Source organism: Dreissena polymorpha, chromosome 10 (genome assembly GCF_020536995.1).
Source record: "Dreissena polymorpha isolate Duluth1 chromosome 10, UMN_Dpol_1.0, whole genome shotgun sequence".
NCBI lineage: Eukaryota > Metazoa > Mollusca > Bivalvia > Myida > Dreissenidae > Dreissena > Dreissena polymorpha.
In genome coordinates this window covers 85,511,254-85,533,794 of record NC_068364.1, presented here as the reverse complement: position 1 = coordinate 85,533,794, position 22,541 = coordinate 85,511,254, and the positions used below count along the sequence as shown (strand labels likewise).

The following is a 22,541-nucleotide window of genomic DNA, read 5'->3' as shown; positions in this document are numbered from 1 at the left end:
CTAATAAAAAAGCTTAATAGATAGAACAGTTTTACACTCAATCTCGACATCAATACAGTTTGTGCGTCCACCTTTTATTTTCAGAAGATTTTCAGCGCGAGAACTTTTGCACTTAAAGGCTATGTTCTCATATTTAGTACTAACTTCCATATTCCTGTCAACATGTTAACATGTTAAAGTATAGAGAGCAGTGGAAGCGAATACTCACTTTAATGCATTGCATTTCAACTCGCGAGGTATATCGGGTCAATTTGAGGCCACTGTGTGTGAATGTCAGAGTTTACATACAGGTCATCGCTGCGTCTCTACCCTATGTGCTGATCGGAGTTCGCGGCCAGGAAAATAATCGTTACATAATAAAGACGCTATAGCGTGAACTAGGTGAACTAGGTGAACTGGAATTTTCTTTAGACAAGATATCCAGCGATATCATATGGTATGTCAATAATAGATTCTTAATGTGTTTTTACAACAATACCATGGTAGATATTATTTTTAATTAATTTAACAAGAATTATGCCATCATATTGACTAATGAATTAAGCATGAGCGCAATGATTCTCGATACTGTTAATAATCGAATCAAATAGCCACACCAGACAAACCACTAAAACAGGTTTGTTCGAAGAACGCGCGTATAAATATTTAAAATATGTACGGATACATCGCGTGTGGCCGATTGACTCATATGTTTTAATTTCACTTCCATTCTTCTTTTGGTTTTCTGTTTTGTATCTATACGTTTATGACCAGCAATATGTAATAATGTAAAATAAGCCGCGAAAACTCCGCGTATCATCCCGTACTGCGTTTGCTGCAGCTAAGAACTGCACAGAAAAAGACATTCGCTATCTTTGATCTCATTCATTGAAGTCTTTACCTTTCATTAACTGCAACCACAATCAACTGCGTATATCTTTTTTAAAGATAATTCTTGTTTCAAGTAATGTAATATACCAGTCGTGATATTTTAATCAATATAAACTAATAATTGTAAAAAAATATGGTATTTTACAACTTTTCTTTTCTTCGTCGTCGTGGTTGACCGTCCCTTTAAACGCCAATTTCTAGCAAGCACTATGTATCGGCAATTGTTTTTCTTTATTAATTTTATTTTGAAAATTATTGCGAATTGTACGTATGTGAGGATAAATTTCTGCAATATCAGTAAATAATAGTTGTGCCACTCAGGTTGTGGATTATCTACATTGCTTAATAAATCCAACGGCAATTTAGCGACCTAAGAATGTGGGAGTATCGACAGACAGGCAGGTCTATTTTCAGGATCACATTTAGAACGCGGGTGGTTTTGATGCACACCTTTAGCACTGTATTTCGGAACGAAGGTGCGTAAAGGCTGTTGAATGTTGTTATATGTTTAAGAAACTGTTATTATCTGCGCTAGTTCTAGGTTTCACAGTATATGAAAAGTATGTGCAAATAAACCGTTTTATATAACTGCGAATTTAAAGAAAAGTATGTATTTTTAACAATTGTTTGTTTTTGACCATGTCGTGCATATGTAGCGCCATGTTTCGGCCTCTCGAATTCCTATGTGCTTGGCATGTGGTACTGGTGTACATTGCAGCGACCGTGTCTAGTCCGCAATGTACCGGAAATCACTGTTTCCCGGGGCAACCGTGTATGCCGTCATTTCCGGAACGCCTGGCGTTTGCGCGCGATTTAGAAGGGCAAGTTGTCTCCCCATCAGATCCGAAATATCGAGATCTGAATGTCGTGTACAATCCTCGGACGACTGCGTATCCGTACGCCATAGTTTTTGTGAAGAATGTTGATGACGTCATCAAAAGTGTAAACTTTGCAAACCGATACAAGTTGCAAATAAGCGTGAAGTCGTCTGGCCAGGATTATATCGGGAGATCTACTAAAGACGGTACGCTGCAAATAAACCTATCTCGTCTGCAGGGAATTGCTTTTAATCTAACTTCCGGTCGCAATGAAGCGGGAGAAGTGACGGTGCAAACCGGAACCACATGGAGAAGGCTGTTCAACGAGGTACAGGCAAAGACCTAGAATACAGTATTCTAGGTCTTTGGTACAGGTCATCGCTTGTGTTTTAATAATGGTTATTTGCGGCATAGGGCATTATCATATCAAAGATATAGCGAAACGTTTTTAAGTTACGTCTTTTGCAGCTTAAGATATGGGTAAATGGTTAGTGTTTCCAGAACGTTCAAATACAGAGCTGCCATATAAATGAATTTATTAAAGACTTGTTAAAAATCTAACCATAGATAAAAATTATCTACGATGTTAAGAAAAACGGACCCCGTATCCGGCGAAACGCGAATTATGGTAATTCAACTTAGTATTTCTGGTATACAATTGCGTGCACACGTGACGTTCAAATTAGTTTTGTATTTCACAGACATTCAAACACGGGCGCGTGTTACCCGGAAGTGCTGCCCAGACGGTGGCGATCGGAGGTTACACGCTGGGCGGCGGCCATTCTCCCGTTAGCCGAAAGTTCGGACTGGCCGTTGACAACCTGCTTGATGTGAGATATTTATATGAAACAAAAAACAATACGAAACTAAAACTGCTAAAATCTTTGAACGCGTTTCTTTAATAAGCAGTGTTTTTCTCCACGACATTTGAATATAAAAGCTTGAGAAGACATGCCCGGTTTAAATAATTTACCGTACGTAAAACTTAAACTAATACTAATTACTAATGACATATTCTCGCCAGGTGGAGCTCGTTGCTGCAAACGGAAGTCTCGTCTATGCAAATGAAAACTCCACTACCATCGTAGATCCAGTTTCCGGTAAGAAAATGACGTCATCAAACACGGACATTTTCTTTGCCGTTCGAGGAGGAGGCGGTGCGTCGTCCGGGATCGTGACGTCGTTCACGTTTCGACTGCACCTCGACTCAGAAATCGTGTCAGTATACTGCAGTGCGCCTTTCTATGACGATAATGGCGGCCATATTGGAAAGAGAGTCTTACAACTGTTTGAACGCGTTCTGACGTCACAGCTGGCATCAGAATGGGGAGGCTACGTCATATTTTCATCAAGAGCTGCGCCAAATACTAGCAATTACGGGTCTATTATATTAGCATTAAACCACTTTGGTCCTAAGAATACTTCGTCTTATCGGACAATTAATCCATTCCTTAGCGTGTACGGTCGATACTGTTCGAGTCGGAACATCCCGGCGTTCTCCGACTACGTCAGCGGCATGACGGACTCTGAAAACCGGAAGAACGTGTTCACAATGAACACGCTGCTAGACACAATGACGGACGATTTCTTGGACTTTGTGTTCGGTCTGCTCCTGGACAGACACAACATTTCCGGCGAGATCGTTTGCACGGGAACTTTGATAGGAGGTACATGTTGTGCGCACGTGGTTATTGGTCATCGACCATTAGGTTGTTTATTGATAAATTTCGCGTTTTATCTATTGGGCAGTAAATTTAAATAGGTTCATGTGCGTCGTATACTTAAGCAAAGATTTCACTTCAAATCTATAAATATCTGTACATTTGATTCTGATACTAATTGAGTAAATGTTATCACGAGTATATTGCAGTTTAATTCATTTTCTACGTGTCAGAAATAAAATTGACACACACAACTGTTATTTTAATACGATTTTTGTGGTTTCTGAAAAACTAGAATAAATTAATGAGATACAATTAATGCTAATTGTATAACACGTCGACGAAATTAAAAACAAATAATTTTTAATACACAGTTGTTCTATGTTATTAGCGAAATAAAATATGAATGCTTTATCGATTTTTCTACAGTGAGCACAAAAAGTGATTTTGTTCCGAAATTATAAACTAACACCAACATCAAACATATCATGCTCTTTAGACATAAGGCACATCTTCTCATTATTCTGTAGGAAATATGCGCAATGTGGGAGAACACGAAACTTCCGTTAACCCGCGCATGCGCACAAGTCATCTGAGCTTCACGTGCGACGTGAAGTGGGACGCCGGGGAGGTGGAGCCGCAGGTTTCCCTCTGCGCATCTCAGGCTGCGCATCTCATCAGGTATTAACAACTTCCGGTCGTACACTGCTGGTTATGCGTAGTAGCGGGACATTTCAATACGAGTTGAGTTCATGTATCAAATTTCTTTCTGCGTTCTAAACAGCGCTATTTAAAATAATCGCATATGTATATGTTTTCACGGATTGTTCACTCCACGTCGTTTCTTTTCGCAGGTTCGGGGTCGGCGCATATTACAACAATCCCACGGAGTCCCTTCCAGACTGGCCCCTGCAATATTGGGGCACCAACTACGCGCGCCTGCTCGCCATCAAGCGTCTGTGGGACCCTGGTCATCTGCTCTCGTGCACGCAGTGCGTTGGGGAGGAGGTCACCGGGTATACCGGGAGTAGTCCCGGTGTCAACGTTCCTATTCTGATCGGATAAAACACGTCCTGTTATTTAACTGTATATATACATGTATGTACAATTAAAAAAATGAAAATATGCTTTCTTTAATGAAAAAAATCCATATGCACGTTCAAGACTCAATCGCCTTAGTTTGTCAAACCCACGGGCACATGTGTTATTTTAAAACTCTCGTGTTTGTATTCTGTTCATGTATTTGCATGTTCATTGTTTCATTATTCGTGAATATATAACAGCTGCATGCAATTACTTTGAAACACTTAACACTGCATTCCGATATTGTGTTACTAGTATAAAACGAAAAACATTACAACTGCATCGGGAGTAATGTTAGAAAATGCATAAACTTGCACTAATTAATATGCTAAAAAACGCACTAAGCTGTTCTGGACATTATGTAAGAAGCCATCGCAGTTGTGCGTTGATTCGCTGGCTGCAACAGACCGACACTGGGTGCTTCAAGCAGTCAGGCGAGACGATGGCCACCACCGTCTTCTGGAGTCGCCTCACATCCGGGTGTTTGCGCGCGTGCGGCGGTGTAAAGTCCCAGACGTCATCCTCCAGGTTCGGGTCATGATGAAACACCAGCAGCTTCAGACACGCGGTCTCCAGGTCGTCTCGCAGACGTTGGTACTTCCGGGCCGCCTCAACATCGAGCTGTCGTAGCGCCGGTCCTATGGTTACGGATTCCAGCAGAAAGGTGGCTGGACCTTTATCTAACAGCTCTGTCATAACACGGCAGAGGTTCTGTCCCGTGAGAATGTCCGTACGCCCGGCAAACAGGTTTCTCTCCGGCATGATGTAATGCGGAAGACAATTGTCTATGACCGCGTCGCGTAACCGTCTCAATGCGTCCAGGGTATGGTCTAGGAGCGTGCTACTGGTGAAACTCTCCTGGGGTATTTCTTCCGCCATCCAGAACACGATCGTCTGCAGGACGAATGACGAGATCCTATGAGTGACCGGAAGGAAGTAGGTCCTAGCGAAGCACTGCAGGATGACGAGGATTTTGCGCTGCGTGTCGTTGAGGCTCCTCACCAGCAGTTGCTCGGCGCCGAAGAAGCAGATCCGCCACTCGCGCTGCACGCTGGGATTGATCCGGCTGTCCACAACGAGCGTCGCCTCCGATCGCGTCACGTGCTGGATGGTTTTGTTCGGAGGCCAGTTTTGGGCCCGCCTCCTCTGTGCCCATCTTTTCAGAATGTCCGGGCACATGCAGCGCAGGCCGTAGTTGACCACTTTCTGTGGTCTGACTGCAATGCCGAGAATTTCACTCCGAAGGTAGCGCTCTTTCGTAAGCTTGACGTTCTTTCTGGTTTGAAGTGCACGAAACAGGTTACTTGAAACGTATATCTTGCCGTTATCCACGACGAAGCATGATCTCAAGTCGGAGAGATTCTTGCTACCGAATCTCGCAAGTCGCAGTTCAGTATACCCCGGAGTACACTTGTCCGTCAGCATTTCTACCACGGTATAGTCCGGCGGCAGCGTTATAATGCCTTCTTTCTCTGTACAGATTATGTTCTTGGGTACCAATAACGTATCAATATCAGCCGTTCCCAGGAATACGTCGTTCGCGTTTCGGCTCCCGATGACAACGTGAACATAACGTGGGTCGCGGAACAGCGTTGACGTTAAAGACTGTAGGACGTCCTGACGGAACTCGGCCATTTCCTTACTATACCCGAGGCTGTCAAGCACTGATGAGAGGTGCTTTGAAAACACGGGAAGGAAGAGTATCTCACCTGACGAATGGAATGTGTATGTTAAGTCCATTTACGAGTTACTTTTATTGTTGTTAACGAACATGTGTATAACTATGATTGAGCTTAAGTTTTTTTTTTATTTTATTTTTGGTCGAATATAATTCATTTCTATGTAACAAAATATTCAGATATATACATTAATTCAAGACAGAGCCATACAACCAATAAATAAAAAAAATACAAAGCATACAAAATATCGATAACAATGAATTCAGAAATTAAGCGGCCAACAATTTAGAATGAGCTAAACTAACCGGTGAGGCTTAATCCGGGTAGCTGACTGACGTCACAACCGGTGCCCATCTGCATGCGGTTCTTCATCACCTCCAGCTCCCCGGTCCGTGACCTCGGTGTGACCTTAACGTACAGCCATCGCAGAAACTGCTGGATAGCCGGCACACGGGATCTTTCCCCGCCGTGGTAACTAGACAAACTTGAAAGGCTCTTCCAGCGTTGCGTTGGCGCGAAGTATTCCATGTCAAATTCATCGTCAGGTGCGTTGTCGTTCTGCGCTTGCGCTCGCGGGAGAAAAGTTTCTGTGTGTTCGTTCAGCGCCGTCGTACTTCCGGACAGGAAGCGAAGTTGCTGCTTCCACGCAGTCGGTCGGTGGTAAGAGCTGTTCATCGTTCTTGTGGTATATTGGGGCCAGTTTCATTAAATATCGATTGTTATATTATAAATGTTTTTTTTCCGACTGCCTGACACTTTCTTGAACACGGATCTGTGACATGTATTGTATAATTAGTTCGTTATGTGGATTGGAATTATGAACAATTGCACCGAGAAAATTAAATAAATGTCCGCTTCTGTAAAACGTCTTCTATCCACTGTTTAACAGATATCCAATTTTGTCATGTGTTTTATTGCAATTTATATAAATAAATATATTTGCTATCTTTTCTATGTTTAAGCGACTTAATTTGGTTTTAACTATTGTGTTGTTTAATTTTAATAACTACCGATTTCGTTTATTATTTATTAACACTTATGCATAAATATGTGATGACATTTAAATCTGCTTTCAATGTTATTCACTCGCGCAACAGTTTTGTTATGTCGTTTCTTAAACATATAGACATTTGAATATATTATATTATTTTAATTAATTTATTCACAGTAGATAAAGTCTGTTTAATGTTTAAATACCGTCTCCACACATTACGTTACCACCTCTTACCAATCAAATACACTAATGTATTTTTTTTTCAAACAAGTTATGGTTTTAATTAAACGAGCGTTTAATTTGCCGAGTTTAATTTATTCGAGTGAACAATGTTTACGCATTCGATTACACTACCAGACACAGATTTGTATTTTATGAAATCTAGAAGGGCACATTCCAAACGCGGGTCATGGATTTCAATAGACATCAATTAACATTAAAGTAACTTCTTTATAAAAGCAATCAATAAATATTATCGTATAGTATCAAGTGATACAGCTTTTCTTCAATACACAATACATATGATATAATTATATCAAATTCGGTTCAATCATTAAGCTTCTTCCAGGCCGGAGAGGCATAATTGAAATGCAAGAAAAACAAAGTATTATAAGTATTTCGGGTTTTGCGGTGTAGTATTAAGGCTAAGACAACTGTGGTTTGCAATGTGTCGACTACAGACAAGCAGCCATTCCACGGTAACCCAATGAATTATCAATAAACGATTGTTATTGATAGATCTGTGTGTGTGTGTTCCGAAGTTTATGTGAGGTTCTTTCGCGCCTCACGCCGTCTTATGGGAGGACCCGATCGAGTATGTCCGAGCACTCCTACCTAATTATCATACTAGACTCATAAAAGTTGGCATGAATTTCGAGAACAGCTGATACTTGCAGCTATTTACTTTTAATGATGGCATTTTGGTGTGGTATTGTAGTGTGGGGGAGGGGGTAGGAGAACACGAAGGAAACGCCACCAATCCAGTACATTGACCTCCAACCAAAACTCACATGCTGCCGGGGACGGTGATTGAACCCTGGTCGCTTAGGTGAGGAGCGCGCGGACAAACGACAGCGCTAAGCGGACAGCCATGTTCATAGATTTCTGGGCTTACTACTTATTTCAGGAGCGTCTGCTGACAATTATATCAAGTCTGTACAAACACACCATTGTCAAGACAACTTTGCAATATATTTTTATGATGTCATGATATTATGATTATTAACCCACTGATCCGCCTAGCGACCGGGTGGTCACGGGTTCGATCCCCACTGCGGAAACGTTCGTTAGATTTCCCCTTAAGACACCAAGTACTGGTTCTAGGCCCAGGAAACAGACTCGAGAGCGTTTCAATAAGCCTGATCCTTTCGATGCAATCGAGCTAAAATAAATAGGTTTAAACTAATAACCCACTGGCTAGTTACAGTTGTATATTAATGTTTTTCATACTTAACTGATTTTTCTTTCAAGCACAAACAAGAACATAATAAGTATGCTCAGTTAGAAAAGACACCACAGTATTTTTCGGACGAAAAAACCCTAAAAAATATTGTGCATATTTTTAAATGGATCGTCTTCCAGCATGGGAGGCAACTTGTCCCATTAGACATGTTTATTTATTACGGTAGCTTCCCTTTTATTAAAAAAACAGAAGACATAACTGAGGAACGGGCGACAGAATCAAGCCATTCATCAAAATAACAATTGAACTGCTGTGACTTGCAGAAATATAATCATCGCTATAGTGACCGATGATTACCAATATTATAAAGATGAATAAAAGATCACTTTTGATATGTTTTAGTAAATTGTCGATGACAAAACAGCCATAAAGATCCAGTCGATAATGACATTCCTATTCGATAATTTCAAACAGAGTAATCTCCCGTAGCGGATGGCCTGATCGGGCCAAGGATGAATACATTGTGATACAAAATTATCAAACATAATTATATTGATACTAGGTACACAGGAAAATAATACGGTAATGGTTTTATCTATCTGATTCCGTGTTACACACGATCCGTAGTACATTTGCGCTATCTTCCTGTTGTGAGCCTAATTCCGTCGCTCAATTATCTGTGCTAATATTTGGTTATCAGGCAATTAGGTCATAGGTCAGTAACTGTTTGTTTACAATTTTAAAATAAAAAAATACCACAGATGATGATAGAACTGCAACTTTATATTTTACAGTTTTGTGAAAACTGCTGCATTATGTAATTTTATATATTTTGTTAGCAATTTGTGAACTGCATATTACTTTTAAATTATCACTTTTTTCCTCAACAATTTAACTTAAAATTAATTGAAATGCATATGAACATAACTATCGCAATACCATGAAACTACTGAATGTATATTCAAGAATTGCAGGGACGGGGAGCCATAGAAAATAAATCGTTTTAGTAATAAAAAAATAATTTTATGGTTTCTTGCATTATATTACTACAATTCTTCCACTTTCAATTCAGATGCATACATTTACAGCAGTTAGAATCTTACATTATCCTTTCTTGCTAATTTAATCATAGTTTGTCATACATTCAATAGTTTTTCAGGTCCATATCGAGACATTCCATGAAAATTGCTTTTACATTTGACCTCAGAGTTGGACTGCCTGCAGGCAGGGACACCTAAATGATCTTATAACTTCATTATATTATAAAATATCAATAATTATTGTTTTAGTATAGTCATGACTAAAATTAGATAAAATCCCTGTAACTGTTTGCAAACTTAAATTGAGTTAGTCAAGTAAGTTTTATATATATCTCACAAATATTGCACACTTAGGAGTCAATTTTTAACATAAATATGGAGGGATATGTAAAGCTTTTTAAGGTAGCGCACCTGTAATTGGCACCTTTCTAAATATAATCTAATGTATTATTTTCTTAATTAGCATCATTTCACTGAACTACATGCAAATTTTTAGGTAGGCTTTCCATGCTTTAAAAAAAAATATACTGATTTTTTCAAAACCACCCCCACGCTCGGCTTTTGTCCAGTTTATTTGCACCACTGTGGTACATATATATGAAAGTTCCATAATTCATCCAGATTTCCAAATATGGGCATGCAGTTGGTGTACAGATGCAGTAAAGGTGTTTAGAGTTTGAACAAGATTAAATAAGTATTCTTTTACAGACATTTATTTTTTATAACTTGTTATATATGGAAGAGCGCCATGAAATGTAAGTGGTTTAAGCCAAGTAGAAATTGGGTTGGTTAAAAACAAAGTGTCATAAAATTCAAAATAGTATCATTTAAGTAATATTTTGAACTTAGTTTTTATAGATACACTATATACAGCAAAAATACCAAGAAATAGACAGATTTACCATTTAATTTTGAAATAAAAATGCAACATGCATGATTCGTATTTTCAGCAGTAAATCACACAATTTAGCCATAACGTCGTTTTAATTTTAAAAATTGAAGATGTGATGATGATGACAAATTATTCATATGGTAAAAACCGCCGGTTAAAACCAGGGGCGGTCGATTGGTGCTAAGCCTGGTTTGGGGTTATTACAGAAAGTAGAGAATTGTCAAACTGTTGTTAAAATAATGTGTAGTAATCTTACAGAATTTTAAGCCTTTCTGTCTTCACATGTAACAGAAAAGGCATTCATGGTTTAAACATAAAAATATATCACCCGATGTTACATGATGTTTAGATTGGTGAACACAAGCGCCAACATATGTTGTATAAGAAGTGGGTGTTACTATTTACACAACAGTTAGAACGATACGCAATTTATTGCAAGGATGGAAATTACTTTTTGCTTGTTTCCCAAGTGGGCTCCTAGGTATATATATATCAATTTTGAAGCCCACCCACATTTTTAGATGAGCACCAAATAAATGGTACAACATAATAAAAACTAAAAAAAAATTAAAATAATTGAAAATCCAGTAGACGTCATAAGTGGACTACCTGCTTTTAAGAAGAAAAAATTCGCCCACTGAGTAAATCAGGTCGTGTGAGGTGTGCATGATGGGTAAATTTCCATCACTGGACCTTTTAAAATTGTTTTATTACAGGAGAGTCTGTTTCAAATTGCACGAACTTGAAAGAAAATCAGAATATACATAATCTTACCAAAAGGTATGTCATAAAAGCCTTACATGTATATCAAAAAAATTCTAATTCATCATGTACATTGCCAAAGTATTTTTATTTTTCAACAAGTTGCAGATCGCAACCAATGAAAGAAGGTCCCAAAGTATTAAGCTCCAATTTTATGGTCTTTCACCTTTTTTTCCCAATCAAAAAGGCACATGCGGTAAAATATCAAGCAAAAAAAATCAACTGTATACATATTCAATGACCTACATTTAATTTTACAAGGCAAACAGTCCATCTGTGTGACAATAGCCTCAAGGCCGTTTGAGACAGTCGGTCAGTGTCACCCTGACTATAGATGCAAATTAAGGTACCATTCTCTGTTACCGACCTTTTATTATCAGGGGTGGAACAAGTGTGCTAATTGTTGGTTTGGTCAAAGGAAAAGCTGTGTAATTGCTGGCAAGTTTTGGACTTAAGTACAGATTGCATTTTTTTTATGGTGTTACATGTATGTATTGAAATTGTTGTAAGGGTTTGGCAATTTCCTTACCTTACTTTAAGCAACTGTATATACAATACTCAGTGATTTTTTTGGCAAAAATCAACGTTTTTTCCCAAAAATCTGACCAAAATTTCCCCAAAAATAGCCACATTTTCCCAATAAACCCAATAAGATTATTATGTTATACAGTGATAATGTCGTAAATAGTGCCAACAGAGTGTGTAGATCTCATGTGTCCCCGAATGACAACTGATCTAAGTATTGGTGTGCGAATTTTGTGCACTTTATGAGATTGACAGCGTTTATATAGACACTAACGGGAGTCCAGGAGTCCGAAACTCCTTAAAATGAGAGTCCAAAACTCCTTAAAATGAGACTCAGACTCCTTGGTTTTTGAGTCAGGGGAGTCCGTGTGGCTCCTTTAAAATCATCTTTATATTAAAATAAATCAGTTGATTTCCGTATTTGTTTCGCAAGATCAGAATGTCCGAACTTTTGTGGATCCGAAAAATTTGCCACAAATCATTCTGCTTGAACACAATGTCATGGACAAAAACAAAAGAATCCAAAATTATATATTTTGGTTTCCTGTCACTGTCTGTGCGTGTAGTATAGGGGAACATGCAAACTATGAAACGATCGTGGCCATTATTTTCACTGATATTTTTGCTGTAGTAAATTAGCTTCGCCAAACAGTTTTTCATTACTATAAAAATCAACACAATACCCACATTTTTTTACACATTGTACGTTTTATGGCCGCAAGGTTCTGAAGATCGGACCGGCTGTGAATCATTTGAGCGTGAATGACCCGTGTCACTATCAATCGATGATTTCAGTGGTTAATTGCAGTTTGTAGGCATTGTGTACACACCGGTCTTACTGACTTGTGTACTAAGGCGAAAGGAATTGTGGGTAACACTTCTTTTACAAGTGAAAGCGAAAGTAGGTCAGGTAATCGTGCTTTTGATAATCGCTATCAGTCTTAATAGAGATTCAAAATCACATTTAAACATAATTAAATAACATTTCTTTAAACAACATTCTGTTTTAAACACACAATAAAAAAACGATTTTCTTTCTTATTAACACTTTCATTCCTACGCAGAACTACTTTGGCGGAAGCATAATTCCCCAAACCAGGGGAATGTGATGCGTCTTAGTATAGAGGTGACAAAAACGTAGTGACGTCACCATATATGTATAGAATGGTTTGTAGGCATTATCATACCAACCACACTAATCGGTTCTTACCATGTACACCTCCATGATAAAATAGTGGCAAGTTACATGTACTTAAGAGACTGATGATGGCAACAGGGTGTAATCCTCGTGGAAATTGTGCTTTGCAGGCAAAATATTGTCTAAACATGTTTTCATGGTGTAAAACCCTAATGATGAAATTACAATAAAATTAGAATTATATTGCATTTCCCTATTTCCACGTTCTTGGAAATATTATAAAGAATATATATAAAGCAATGAGAAATATAGGGTTAATTGTTACACCCTTACAATGTGATTTAGTAACTATGACACTAACAAAACAGAATGCTCCAAGAATGTTTTTAACCCTAATATCATTAGGTTATACAAGCAATCATAATGCATAATAGAAAATAGTATATGTTGAAATCTTACAATGCAGGGGTTTTTATCTGATTTTGGGGAATGGGCCTGGCCTTTTTTGAGGGGAAAAAAAATCGCGCAAATGCCTGATTTGGGGGAAAAAAATCACGTGAAACGCCGGATTTTGGGGAAAATACGGAAAGTCTTAAATAATCAATTTAACATATTTTGCTGTTTTTTAAACAAATTCAAGGCAACAGATAATTTAATTATGCAATATGTTATATTTTCTACACTGGATAAGGTTAATTTATGTATTGAAAGTTAAAAAAAAAAAATTTTTTTTTTTTTTTTTTTTTTAGGGGAAAAAATGAAGTCTGGGGGAAAATTTACATGCTGAAGGGAAAAAAAATTCGAGGGGAAAGGGCCGTTTTTCGGCGGGTCCCAAAGAAGGAAAAAAAGCCCTGAATGATTAAGTTAATTATTAACTTAAATATTACTGGAATGCGCTAAATATTTTGCAATGTGCTATAACAAATATTGAACAGCAATCACTTACGACTTCGATCTTAAAACATACAATAACAATTTAACATTTCATAGATTGACATGTGTTAATGGCTGTAAATAGGATATAAAAAAGTGTCTTAATTGTTGGACTCCTTGAATTCTGTCCGGACTCCTTGAATTCTGTCCGGACTCCTAAATTTCAAAAGTTAGGAGTCCTTGAACTCCTTACTCAGTTTAGTTAGTGTCGAACACTGATTGAAGATGAGTTCTGCCTTGAACTCCTTACTCAGATTAGTGAGTGTCAAACACTGATTGAAGATGAGTTCTGCCTTGAACTCCTTACTCAGATTAGTTAGTGTCAAACACTGATTGAAGATGAGTTCTGCCTTGAACTCCTTACTCAGATTAGTGAGTGTCAAACACTGATTGAAGATGAGTTCTGCCTTGAACTCCTTACTCAGATTAGTGAGTGTCAAACACTGATTGAAGATGAGTTCTGCCTTGAACTCCTTACTCAGATTAGTGAGTGTCGAACACTGATGGAAGATGAGTTCTGCCTTGAACTCCTTACTCAGATTAGTGAGTGTCGAACACTGATTGAAGATGAGTTCTGCCTTGAACTCCTTACTCAGATTAGTGAGTGTCGAACACTGATTGAAGATGAATTCTGCCTTGAACTCCTTACTCAGATTAGTTAGTGTCAACCACTGATTGAAGATGAGTTCTGCCTTGAACTCCTTACTCAGATTAGTGAGTGTCAAACACTGATTGAAGATGAGTTCTGCCTTGAACTCCTTACTCAGATTAGTGAGTGTCAAACACTGATTGAAGATGAGTTCTGCCTTGAACTCCTTACTCAGATTAGTTAGTGTCAAACACTGATTGAAGATGAGTTCTGCCTTGAACTCCTTACTCAGATTAGTGAGTGTCGAACACTGATTGAAGATGAGTTCTGCCTTGAACTCCTTACTCAGATTAGTGAGTGTCGAACACTGATGGAAGATGAGTTCTGCCTTGAACTCCTTACTCAGATTAGTGAGTGTCGAACACTGATTGAAGATGAGTTCTGCCTTGAACTCCTTACTCAGATTAGTGAGTGTCAAACACTGATTGAAGATGAGTTCTGCCTTGAACTCCTTACTCAGGTTAGTTAGTGTCAAACACTGATTGAAGATGAGTTCTGCCTTGAACTCCTTACTCAGATTAGTGAGTGTCAAACACTGATTGAAGATGAGTTCTGCCTTGAACTCCTTACTCAGATTAGTGAGTGTCAAACACTGATTGAAGATGAGTTCTGCCTTGAACTCCTTACTCAGATTAGTGAGTGTCGAACACTGATGGAAGATGAGTTCTGCCTTGAACTCCTTACTCAGATTAGTGAGTGTCGAACACTGATTGAAGATGAGTTCTGCCTTGAACTCCTTACTCAGATTAGTGAGTGTCGAACACTGATTGAAGATGAGTTCTGCCTTGAACTCCTTACTCAGATTAGTTAGTGTCAAACACTGATTGAAGATGAGTTCTGCCTTGAACTCCTTACTCAGATTAGTGAGTGTCAAACACTGATTGAAGATGAGTTCTGCCTTGAACTCCTTACTCAGATTAGTGAGTGTCAAACACTGATTGAAGATGAGTTCTGCCTTGAACTCCTTACTCAGATTAGTGAGTGTCAAACACTGATTGAAGATGAGTTCTGCCTTGAACTCCTTACTCAGATTAGTGAGTGTCGAACACTGATTGAAGATGAGTTCTGCCTTGAACTCCTTACTCAGATTAGTGAGTGTCGAACACTGATGGAAGAGTTCTGCCTTGAACTCCTTACTCAGATTAGTAAGTGTCGAACACTGATGGAAGATGAGTTCTGCCTTGAACTCCTTACTCAGATTAGTGAGTGTCGAACACTGATGGAAGATGAGTTCTGCCTTGAACTCCTTACTCAGATTAGTGAGTGTCGAACACTGATGGAAGATGAGTTCTGCCTTGAACTCCTTACTCAGATTAGTGAGTGTCGAACACTGATGGAAGATGAGTTCTGCCTTGAACTCCTTACTCAGATTAGTTAGTGTCGAACACTGATGGAAGATGAGTTCTGCCTTGAACTCCTTACTCAGATTAGTTAGTGTCGAACACTGATGGAAGATGAGTTCTGCCTTGAACTCCTTACTCAGATTAGTAAGTGTCGAACACTGATGGAAGATGAGTTCTGCCTTGAACTCCTTACTCAGATTAGTGAGTGTCGAACACTGATGGAAGATGAGTTCTGCCTTGAACTCCTTACTCAGATTAGTGAGTGTCGAACACTGATGGAAGATGAGTTCTGCCTTGAACTCCTTACTCAGATTAGTGAGTGTAGAACACTGATGGAAGATGAGTTCTGCCTTGAACTCCTTACTCAGATTAGTTAGTGTCGAACACTGATTGAAGATGAGTTCTGCCTTGAACTCCTTACTCAGATTAGTTAGTGTCAAACACTGATTGAAGATGAGTTCTGCCTTGAACTCCTTACTCAGATTAGTGAGTGTCAAACACTGATTGAAGATGAGTTCTGCCTTGAACTCCTTACTCAGATTAGTGAGTGTCAAACACTGATTGAAGATGAGTTCTGCCTTGAACTCCTTACTCAGATTAGTGAGTGTCGAACACTGATTGAAGATGAGTTCTGTCTTGAACTCCTTACTCAGATTAGTGAGTGTCGAACACTGATGGAAGATGAGTTCTGCCTTGAACTCCTTACTCAGATTAGTAAGTGTCGAACACTGATGGAAGATGAGTTCTGCCTTGAACTCCTTACTCAGATTAGTGAGTGTCGAACACTGATGGAAGATGAGTTCTGCCTTGAACTCCTTACTCAGATTAGTGAGTGTCGAACACTGATGGAAGATGAGTTCTGCCTTGAACTCCTTACTCAGATTAGTGAGTGTCGAACACTGATGGAAGATGAGTTCTGCCTTGAACTCCTTACTCAGATTAGTTAGTGTCGAACACTGATGGAAGATGAGTTCTGCCTTAACTCCTTACTCAGATTAGTTAGTGTCGAACACTGATGGAAGATGAGTTCTGCCTTGAACTCCTTACTCAGATTAGTAAGTGTCGAACACTGATGGAAGATGAGTTCTGCCTTGAACTCCTTACTCAGATTGGTGAGTGTCGAACACTGATGGAAGATGAGTTCTGCCTTGAACTCCTTACTCAGATTAGTGAGTGTCGAACACTGATGAAAGATGAGTTCTGCCTTGAATTCCTTACTCAGATTAGTGAGTGTCGAACACTGATGGAAGATGAGTTCTGCCTTGAACTCCTTACCTAGATAAGTTAGTGTCGAACACTGATTGAAGATGAGTTCTGCCTTGAACTCCTTACTCAGATTAGTTAGTGTCGAACACTGATGGAAGATGAGTTCTGCCTTGAACTCCTTACTCAGATTAGTGAGTGTCGAACACTGATGGAAGATAAGTTCTGCCTTGAACTCCTTACTCAGATTAGTGAGTGTCGAACACTGATGGAAGATGAGTTCTGCCTTGAACTCCTTACTCAGATTAGTGAGTGTCGAACACTGATGGAAGATGAGTTCTGCCTTGAACTCCTTACTCAGATTAGTGAGTGTCGAACACTGATGGAAGATGAGTTCTGCCTTGAACTCCTTACTCAGATTAGTGAGTGTCGAACACTGATGGAAGATGAGTTCTGCCTTGAACTCCTTACTCAGATTAGTGAGTGTCGAACACTGATGGAAGATGAGTTCTGCCTTGAACTCCTTACTCAGATTAGTAAGTGTCGAACACTGATGGAAGATGAGTTCTGCCTTGAACTCCTTACTCAGATTAGTGAGTGTCGAACACTGATTGAAGATGAGTTCTGCCTTGAACTCCTTACTCAGATTAGTTAGTGTCGAACACTGATGGAAGATGAGTTCTGCCTTGAACTCCTTTCTCAGATTAGTGAGTGTCGAACACTGATGGAAGATGAGTTCTGCCTTGAACTCCTTACTCAGATTAGTGAGTGTCGAACACTGATGGAAGATGAGTTCTGCCTTGAACTCCTTACTCAGATTAGTAAGTGTCGAACACTGATGGAAGATGAGTTCTGCCTTGAACTCCTTACTCAGATTAGTGAGTGTCGAACACTGATTGAAGATGAGTTCTGCCTTGAACTCCTTACTCAGATTAGTTAGTGTCGAACACTGATTGAAGATGAGTTCTGCCTTGAACTCCTTACTCAGATTAGTTAGTGTCGAACACTGATGGAAGATGAGTTCTGCCTTGAACTCCTTACTCAGATTAGTTAGTGTCGAACACTGATTGAAGATGAGTTCTGCCTTGAACTCCTTACTCAGATTAGTGAGTGTCGAACACTGATTGAAGATGAGTTCTGCCTTGAACTCCTTACTCAGATTAGTGAGTGTCGAACACTGATTGAAGATGAGTTCTGCCTTGAACTCCTTACTCAGATTAGTGAGTGTCGAACACTGATTGAAGATGAGTTCTGCCTTGAACTCCTTACTCAGATTAGTGAGTGTCGAACACTGATTGAAGATGAGTTCTGCCTTGAACTCCTTACTCAGATTAGTTAGTGTCAAACACTGATTGAAGATGAGTTCTGCCTTGAACTCCTTACTCAGATTAGTTAGTGTCGAACACTGATTGAAGATGAGTTCTGCCTTAAACTCCTTACTCAGATTAGTTAGTGTCGAACACTGATTGAAGATGAGTTCTGCCTTGAACTCCTTACTCAGATTAGTTAGTGTCGAACACTGATTGAAGATGAGTTCTGCCTTGAACTCCTTACTCAGATTAGTTAGTGTCGAACACTGATTGAAGATGAGTTCTGCCTTGAACTCCTTACTCAGATTAGTTTGTGTCGAACACTCAGATGGAAGATGAATTCCGCTTTGTTTTGCTATGCCATTTGTATGATCATTTTAGAAATACATGTACAAATGTACACTTATGCGTGATGTTTACAGAAGAAGACCAAGTGTGTTTAAATTTTAACAAAAATTATTGAATGAGACCAGAAAATCTATACTGATTCTTCTTGCTAATTTCTGTATTAAAGCATTTAAACTTAGAGCCAAAAATATATAAAGAATATTTTTTCCCCACAATTGAAATTATCATGTATGAAATCTAACTGCATAATTTTTTCTCAATCACTAACAGATTTTAAAAATCCACTTAACTTTATTAAAAAATAATATAGTGCCTTTTCTTACATACATTGTATTACATTCTCACTACAATCATATATTGGTAAAAATGCATAAACACATTTTTGTTATTTTGATGCATGTGTATTTATTGTTTAGTTTGACTATGAGCTGTAAATGTGTAAGTCGTAAATAAACTATCTGCATGATCTGTTCTGTTCCATGTTAGAATATGCTATAATTGACAGATCACATCTGGGTTTACTTAGCACAAACAAAATTCAAACAAGTGCATGTCTATGTAGAATCCTTTGTCCTAATGGAGCATTACATGTATGTTCAAACAGGAATGTGTATGCACTGGGGTTGGCATGTTTACAATGTTCAATCGATCTTATGAAATATGGGTCATTTATTAGGTATTACTTTATTGTTATTAAGCATAACAGTATTACATCTGCTAACCCGGTATTAACATTTGGTAATTTAGATAATCAGATATCTTGTAGATGGTGTAATATTTACATGCAATATTGGAACTCAATATTTGCATTTATCCACAAAGGTTACAACTATAAATATAAAGATAGGTTTTAAAAAATGTTTGAAATTGATCTTGACATGAATTCTTTAGCAATATTTTCCTTATTGTCATTCAATTTGAACGTCATTAAAATTCATTTTCATAACTGTCACCAACATCTTCATTACAAAATATTCTTGCAATGAACTGTGTATTGATAATATTAATTGGAATGCCTTTCTCTTTCAAAATAATAAAGCAATGAAGTTGTGCATGTGTGATTTGTAACATCCTACGTAAAAAAGTTCAAAAGTAATGCCCCTTTTTCAACTCGGTTAAAATAGAATTGCCTTTAAACAAAATGGAATCAAATTTCATTAAGAATGTTAAAGATTTTGAAAGCACAAACTTGGTTCACTTAATACTGATAGAAATCTTTTTGTTGTTGTTAATTTGTTAACAAGATTACATTTATCTATTAATAATCTAGAAATGAAACAGGATTATATATCAGGTATTTGAAATTAAGTGTATACACATGAAGAACGTTTCATATTACAGATTAAATTTTGTTAGCAATTTGAAGATTTAAGATATAAAACATGAGGGACTAAGTCCGGCAGACAGTGAGTCAAATGTTTGCTGGTATTTATTTCAAGCAACCAGGATTCTCAATTGTTGTTTAAGTGGGTAATCGAGGACCGATCCATTGTCTGATATAATCAGGCATTTTACTTTAAGAAGTATGTATCTGACATGGGAATGGTCAGCTGATACATCAGTTTCCCATTCAAACCTTGATAAATCTTGACATGGAATATCAGTAGGATGAGGACACTTGATGGGGTCGTCATGACAGGATCTGAGAGATGTCTTAGTAGATGTTTATGTTCACTGATGATAGAAACACTGAAACAGGCATGCTTGCATCCTGGAACGGTTATTAGAAATGTTCTTAGAGGGTTTTTAATTGACATGTGTCTGTAAATGGTGAATTGAACATCAAAACATACTCCTGATTGCTGAATTTCTTAATTTCCTGAATCCTTAATACTAAAGATTTCAAGCAAATATTTAGTCTTATGGATTCAGAATCTGTAAACAGATGAGCTGAAGTCATATCCGTATAGAAGATGTCTTTCTTAGATAATGCGCAAATATTTATGTTGGCTTATTTACATAAAGGATAGGAAAACAGTGTTATGTTCAATTTACAATATTATATCTATTTTCACTGAGACACTCTAATCAAAAGGGGCACATGAATGTATGAAACCATACAATTTTGAAAAAAGTTTTTTTGTCTCTTGGAGCTTGAGTTAGAGGGTGCGCACTTTGAATGGTGTCTTCGCAAAATTTGTTGTTTTTATGCCCCCGGATCAAAAGATGGGGGGCATGTTGTTTTTGGCCTGTCTGTCTGTCATTGTAATATGTGTGTGTCCCAAAACTTTAACTTCGTTAAAGTTTGGTTATAACTTTTTGAATATTGAAGATAGCAGCTTGATATTTGGCATGCATGTGTACATGTATCTCATAAAGCTGCACATTTTGAGTGGTGAAAGGTCAAGGTCATCCTTCAAGGTCAAAAGTAAAAATAAAAATCCAAGGGAAGTACCGGTAATAAGCTTTGAAAGGGATAACTTCTAAACCTGCCATATGATATATTGAAATTTTATTTCAAAGCGGGGCAATAGGGGGCATTGTGTTTCTGACAAATACATCTCTTGTTTATTTGTGTAATTATTGCAATGTTCTCTTCCATGTATCTTTAATCTGTAATGTACCTACAACACTGAATTACTTTTGCAGGTTTTTTTTTAGCCATTTAGGGAAAAGGAGTCTGGTTTAATTGAGATTTGTTTATCGATAAAATGGCAAATTTGGGATTTTTTCATCGACAAAATGGCCCCAATTGAGATTTTTTTATCAACAAATACTGACACATCAGGCCTTTTCCTGACAATTGTGGGTACAAATCATATTAAGTATGTACATGTAAATTAAGTATATAACTATATGTTTATGAAATAAAATTTAGATATCATTAGACACTTCTTTGTAAAAATAAATAAATATATATTAGTTTTTTTGGACATTGGGATTTTTGTTTCTACAATTTCGGTTTGGGTCCGTTTAATACTTTGGGATCGGATCTGATTTACGGCGTTTTTTACAGAGCAAAAAAAACTGTTTAACAATATGCAAGGTGTCCTTATCTAACATAATGTTATTAAATTAGCTTTGTAAACACACAGGGTCATTATCTTGTAAGCTCTCAGCTAATACTCAAACTATGTGGATCTTTGAAATATGCAAGGTGTTAAATTTATTTTCTGATGCTAAGTTTGTAGCCTATCCATTGCATGTTATAATACAGTTCACTTGAACAGACAATAAATGTGTACCATCCATGATTTATGTGAAAACAGAGGCAATGTTTGGGGTTGTGCTTGATTTGATTTTCCTGAAATTTATAGCCATTTAATTGCCGCTCTATTTCCCTCTGGCATGGCATCTGGCTCTACCGGTGGCAGGTTTTCATTTTGATAGGTTTTATCTGTTATAATCTTCACATGTTGTAAATCCTCCCAGGAAAAAAAGTATGCATAAAACTGTGAATTTCATGTGTTTGGAGTTTAACTGGATAAAAAATGTGATAATTGTTTCCAAGAAACTTGAGCCTATTTAAATGTATGTTTTTTTGCAATAATGTATTCATGCTGGCATTAAGGTAATGAGCGTCCCTTTCTGCATATTTATATTCCTTTTGAATAAAGTAGAATATATATTCTCTGTGTTTGCTTGTACAATTGTATAGAAACATGAACCCCATGGTGTTTGCTTGTTATGTGAGTGTCTTGCTTTGAACTATCAACCTCAATTAATTTTCTTACTTCTCAGCATGTTTCTGCTCTATTCTACCTGATCATGTTCTCTTCCTTATGCTGTTTCTTCTTTAGAATCTCTTTGTTTGTTTCCATTACTTCAGAGACATTGTATTCCCCCAGTTTATTTGAATAAACATCGATTACATGCTACATAACAGTATACAGGAATTGCTCTCATGGTGGCTTAGACTCTGTGATCTGCATGGTGGGAATATTGATCAGG

General features: G+C 37.9%; 3 protein-coding genes across 4 annotated transcripts in view; 2 read left to right on the top strand and 1 right to left on the bottom strand.

Moving 5' to 3' along the window:
* The first annotated feature begins 1,307 nt into the window (after nt 1–1,307).
* LOC127848932 (uncharacterized) lies at nt 1,308–4,474 on the top strand. Its single transcript, XM_052381659.1, has 5 exons — nt 1,308–2,016; nt 2,390–2,518; nt 2,713–3,355; nt 3,880–4,030; nt 4,204–4,474. The coding sequence occupies exons 1-5, from the start codon at nt 1,510–1,512 to the stop codon at nt 4,412–4,414; spliced, it is 1,641 nt and encodes a 546-aa protein (XP_052237619.1). The 5' UTR covers nt 1,308–1,509; the 3' UTR covers nt 4,415–4,474.
* Nucleotides 4,475–4,789: 315 nt separating this feature from the next.
* On the bottom strand, nt 4,790–6,786 carry LOC127849293 (uncharacterized). The gene is made up of 2 exons (XM_052382012.1): nt 6,417–6,786; nt 4,790–6,141 (listed from the first exon to the last, which is right to left on the bottom strand). Exons 1-2 carry the CDS (start codon nt 6,784–6,786, stop codon nt 4,790–4,792), a joined length of 1,722 nt encoding a protein of 573 aa, XP_052237972.1.
* Nucleotides 6,787–8,987: 2,201 nt separating this feature from the next.
* LOC127847168 (tripartite motif-containing protein 2-like) overlaps nt 8,988–22,541 on the top strand; it is a 111,167-nt gene continuing 97,613 nt past the window's right edge. For both annotated transcript variants that reach the window (XM_052378880.1, XM_052378881.1), the window contains exon 1: nt 8,988–9,089. The gene's annotated coding sequence lies outside the window, so the exon portion shown is untranslated. The remainder of the gene's footprint in view (nt 9,090–22,541) is intronic.